This window comes from Pelobates fuscus, chromosome 3 (assembly GCF_036172605.1).
Source record: "Pelobates fuscus isolate aPelFus1 chromosome 3, aPelFus1.pri, whole genome shotgun sequence".
Taxonomy (NCBI): Eukaryota; Metazoa; Chordata; class Amphibia; order Anura; family Pelobatidae; genus Pelobates; species Pelobates fuscus.
The window spans coordinates 189499096-189504873 of record NC_086319.1 but is presented as its reverse complement, the minus strand read 5'-3'; the positions used below and the strand labels follow the sequence as shown (position 1 = coordinate 189504873).

General features: G+C 36.7%; 1 protein-coding gene across 1 annotated transcript in view; it reads right to left on the bottom strand.

Moving 5' to 3' along the window:
- Nucleotides 1-605: 605 nt before the first annotated feature.
- SAP30L (SAP30 like) overlaps nt 606-5778 on the bottom strand; it is a 10562-nt gene continuing 5389 nt past the window's right edge. The window contains exons 2-4 of the mRNA XM_063445392.1: nt 4832-4954; nt 3261-3359; nt 606-2042 (exon numbers count right to left, since the gene is read on the bottom strand). Coding sequence (XP_063301462.1) covers nt 1911-2042; nt 3261-3359; nt 4832-4954 — 354 coding nt within the window. The 3' untranslated portion in view covers nt 606-1910. The remainder of the gene's footprint in view (nt 2043-3260; nt 3360-4831; nt 4955-5778) is intronic.

Here is a 5778-nt window from a genome sequence, read left to right as displayed (position 1 = left end):
TACAGAAGTCACACTTTCTTACGACCCTATTTAATATTCAGTAAATTTGGAGGGAATTCATTGGCTGAGCATTTGAGGATGGAACGTATATTACCAATACGAAAATTTTACTTCCACAGTACTAATAGGTCAAATGAGTAGCTGGGTCATGATTGTCCAGGGAACACTAAGTTTGCATCAACCATTTCCTACCAGGGCTAGGGTTGTAAAAAAACAACAAACAAAAAACCCACAAAAACCTGATACTAAATGGCACCATGAAGCACTAGGTAAGTGGCCTACCACACAGTGGCAAAGACTAAGACTTTGGCTTTCACAGGGGTAACCGCAATACGGAAGGGAAATCTTTGACCCACATGGGTCCTAGAATGTACACATGTTATAACGGTCATGTTGACATTTATATTCACAAACAGATCTTGAATGATCCAGTCAGAGGAAATTAAAGAAAAAAAAAAAAAAAAAGAACGAACAACATAAACAAGAAACATCTGACAGCAATATTTTTAATATTTTTTTTTTTTCTTAAGTCTATACTTTTTTACAATAAATAGATAAAAAAGTGTAAAAATGACTTTAAAATATATAGATGGTAACTTAAAAAAGACAGGAGATGCATAAAAGGATGTTTTATAAAGTGTTAGTAAGAGTTACTACACCTTGCACTTCTCCAACAAGGTATTAAAAAAATAATAAGTCTAACCTGCCTGTGTTACATCAGTGTATGGTCTACAGACTACAATAATATCAGGACTGTAACATGTGCTCCACAGCATATAAACTTATAGAGAAATACAGCACGTCAGGCAAAAAAAATCAAAACCTACAAGTGCTCTTTGGAGAGACAGCATGCATTATTTTCTTTTCTAAATTGCTTATTTACACTAAGCCATATATTTACAGGTCGTAAAAAATAAAAAAATTAAAAAAAAATTGGGACTATACAGTAAACATGAAAAATGATTAAAAAAAAACAAAACAAAAAAAAACAAATAGAGGTCAACTTCAGACTATGTATGTGTAGTCATGGTATGGAGCAGTTTCAAATTTGTTGGGCTGTAATAGAAAGCTGAAATTTGGCATGCTAAGTTTGTATGCTTTTGACAAAAATCGCTATATGGACAAACCCTGTGCGAAAGCTTTTGCCTGTTACAATACTCAACATATCCTTTCAAAACGATCATTTGATAAACATTTTCATGTACACCCAGAATTCATTTTTGTCATGTGGGAATAGTCTGAAAACAAACTTCTAAAAAGTAAAAATGATTATATAAACATTTGAAGTTTGTGTCTCCTCAGTGCAAAATTAAACAGTCTTAATGGTAAATCTGTAAACTGCATAAATTTGGTCTCCGCTTGTTTTATACATGACTCTATTGAACATCCACTGAATACACACTTTGCATCACACACTTAAATGACACCTGCAGGTTAGTAAATTATGGTTTAAAAGTGTGTGGGGTGAAATGCTTGGAGATACCACAGCAATCACAGATTAAACAGCACCTTATTGCTGAGAATTACACACGCTGATCTTACATGGTGAAAGCAGCGCAAAGCTGCTGAAATGCAAATCCTTGATGGCAAGGTTGTAACCCATTTGTTTCACAAAGTTTTAAGGTTTTCTAGCTTTCAAAAAGGTAGAGACTTCATATACGAAGAGAAGTGAATTGCTGGCAGTGTCCTTATTCCTGTCACATGCAAATAGTCCAAAGTGCCTTCGTTTTCCTTATTCATAAAAACACAAGGGCTTGCCCTCCTGATTCTCTGGCAGAGATATTAAGAGGCAACTCCACCTTTATGGCACAATATGCAGCTGAAAATATGGCCGCACTCGACATTTCCTATGTACAGTACAGTTCAACGGTCTGTAAAAGTTTACAGACTCAGTCCCATAGCTGTTCAGGCTACGCATCCAACTGCTTGCTGCTTTCAGATTTTCGATCAAGCCGGCTTCGGTTGCTTTTCACCATGTAGATGAAATATGCCAACGTTTCCTTCTCATTCACTGGAATGTTTCGGAAGTGTCGACTCACGGTCTATTGAAAGAAAGGAGACATTTATTTATGTGGAATTAATTAGGCATGAATATTTGGGGTGAGATATCAACACGAATTATGGTTAAACAGGCCGAGTGAAATCACACATCTCATAGAGCACCATCTAAATGTTTCTTCAGGATGCAAGTTGTATTTTCTTCAGAAACTGTGCACCACAGTAAACGTATTAAATACACATTCAAGTTCATGGAAGCTGGGGGCACGTTCCTTTCTTCACTGTGAAGAATATTAGTTTATTTTTAAGTAAAATGAACACTTTAAAAAAACATAACCACTACAAGCATGATGCAGTTGCTATAGTGTTAGGAGTCCCCTAGCACAGCCCAACAATAGTAAAGTGTCTAGAAGTTCAATAATGGATCATTTAATAACACTTAAAATGTGTTTAATATTTGTGGATAAAACGTTTCAAATAAATTAATCTACAGAAGTAACAATTAAAGGAACACTATAGGGTCAGGAACACAAACATGTATTCCTGACCCTATAGTGTTAAAACGACCATCTAGGTTCCCCACCACCCCCGAATATAGTAAAATCTTTCGGTCTAATGTTAATTCTGTGCAACTTTTATAAGAATAAGTCATTGACTGAGAGGAGTCACATGGTGCTATCCGTCAATGAATTGCAATGGTTGCTGTTTTCAGCTTCTGCAGCAACTGAAAGCACTGGCGTACCAGGGAACATAAAACCTGCGCTCCAGGTAATGGGGCAAACCAGAACAGGGTACTCCAAGCATCATAACTATTACAGTGGCCTATTACATTTTACCTCTGGAGTAAGATAAAGGAGGTAAAATAACCCAGTTTTATTCAATTATCAATTTTGAAGGGACACTATAGTAACCAGAACCATCACAGATTACAGTCACAGCAGGCCTTTTAATGTAAACAATACCTTTTCAAAAGAAAAGGCAGTGTTTACATTGCTGGCTAGTTACATCTCTAATGATTCAACAGCCTCTTGATTGATGATCTCAGCCATTGAGGCAGAGCTAGACGCGGCGAAATCAGCACTGCATCAGAGAAAATGTGAGTAAAAACATCTTTCAAGTGAGATGCAAAAGGAGGCAGGGATCGAATTAAACACTATAGCGTCATGAATACAGGTTTGTATTTAGTGCTCCTTTCATTGTGAGAGATTAGAGAGCTTTGCCATCAAGAATGGTGATCCCTGCGCTTTCTATGCCAAAGATACCTCTGCAAGTTGTGCCTTGTTGAGTCCTGGCCGAGTTTGTAGTTTATAATGCCGTTTATATCTGCGCAGCGTGTTTACTTGGAGTTGAAATAGGTCAACCTACAGGAAGAAGAATGTGTGGCTTTAGTAATTCCATTTATTCTATGAGCCTATGTAAACAAAATTTCATGGCACATACTATACGGTATTATTGAAACGAAGGTTTGCTTATCCCTTAAAAGTATGGCTGTGATTTCAAATACTATTGTACATTTAACAATGCAGAAAATATATTTAAAAAAAATGAGAAAATAAACAAAATAAAAAGGTGGGGAAAAAAAATTAATGCACATTCAATATAAAAATAAGAAAAAAAATTACCCAGTTAATGCCAACTAGTAAGGTAGTTGAGAATGAAGTGAATTTGAAGTGAGTTGTAAAGCAAATCTTCCAACGGAATGTATGCTTTTTCTGCATACAATTACAGATAATTTCAATTCTAAAGGTGTATTAACATTTTGTCAATACAGGACTTTACATTTTAAGTCCTATGCCACTAGCCAGGCTTTTATATAAAAAAAAAAAAAGTTACTCACCACTGCAAGCCTGGAGAGCTCATTGAGCCCTCACCGAGGGTGAATTTCTACTAGCCAGGGCTAAACTTTCACTTGCCAATGAAGAGTGGAAAAATCTATCTGCCGGGATTAATTTCAACTATCTAGAGGCATTGATTTAAATTCTGTACAATAACTGCCTGTGACTTTACTGATTTTGTAATTATTTATAAAGCGCCAACATATTTTCTAGCACTTTACAGTAATAGAATGTGGATAATTGACAAGTAGTTAACATACAAAATATTAACAGAGATAGGAGGTTAAGAAGACCTTGCTCTAACGAGCTTACATTGTGTGATTTGGAGTAGACCATGCTCCTTGCCACTCAGAAAGGCAATTTCAGTACATCAGGTAGGGCACTACAGTGCAAAAATGGTTGTCATTGAGTCTATCCAGTATACAGATCTTCCAAAATCTGATGGATGCATATATAGAAACCCTACACATTTAAAGAGTTTCTTGTGATAAGGTGCTTATGACATCTGATATAACTGATTGTTAAAAACAAATAGATTTCTCCTCCCCAAAACCTTTGGAATATGAACGCAGGAATTTTCAGGCGTTCGCGGTACATTTTAATTTGCTTAGCATTAGCCTTTTAAGTTCTGCACACTATATAGGAAACACTAAACCGGAACCCATAGCTTAAAGGACAAATATTGGACTATTTCAAAATACTCCAACTATAGTTGTATCTATATAATAAAATGCAGGAGGGGGAGGTTGGGGATGGAGTCGGAGAAGTAGCTGCTTTAGTTCTGTGTGTGGGCAGGGGACTTTTAATATAATGCACCCAAACACCTGTCAGTGAGAATGGTAGCTTTACAGCTGCAGGGATATTTGCATATTGATTTAGTTATATCCACTAACGCAGAAACTGAGTATATTCATAACCTATTCAAAGAAAATATCTCTTTATGTTGCTTAAAATGGTTACTGTCTGAAGAATGTTAGGCCAAGCAATGTGTAAATCACCTCTGGAACATCTGTGTCATGCTCTGGAGAATCTCCTCCATCATCGCTAGTTTTCCTCTTCCTCTTGTTTCGGACACTTTGTATAAAGTTTTTGTGAAAGTCACAAATGTAAAGATGCCGTACCTGAAATAGAATAAATAAATTATATATACTATAGCAACTCCTGTTGTATCAGTAAGATGTTTACAACTCTTTTTAAAATGCAAACAAAACATATGCAGACATCAACAACCACCACACCATTATAAGAAGTCAAATCAATTTAGAATGGTTTGACTTTGTACCCGAGGTCTGTCAGGCTTTGCTCTTTGCCTCCACTCAGCAGAAGGCCTAGGTGATTGGCTTAGAGCGATCAGCTGATGTTGACTTGCTGGAAATTAAAATTATTATCACATTTAAGCTAAAATAACAAATTTAAAAAAATAATTAATACAAGGTTTCAGTAGAGCCGTTTTGACCACAAATACACACTTTAATACAGAGGAAGGCAACCTTTGGATCTCTACATGATGTGGACTACATCTGCACTAATGCTGGCAAAAAAAAAGAAAAAAAAGGACAGGGTAGATGAAGTCCATGACATCTGGAATGACAAAGGTTGCCTACTCCTGCTTTAATGAATAACCATGTAGAGTGTCATTGTACAGAGCGACAAAATGTTTGTTAGTTTGCTGACTGGAACATAGCCTTCCGGACTCTGTGACTGCTGTATAAAGTCAGAGGGAGCATCATATGAGCATGGCCTCGCCCCCTCAGACTGAACACAGTGATGTGCGAGAGGGGAAAAGACTTGCCAGGAGAAGGGGAATGACTTGGTTAAGAGTGGCCCACTCAGAAATTACATGTACACAGACACACAGCTACACATACTGCTACCCACAGTGTTACACATACATTTACCCACACTGTTACAAACATACACTCAGACTTTTACATCCACTCTACGT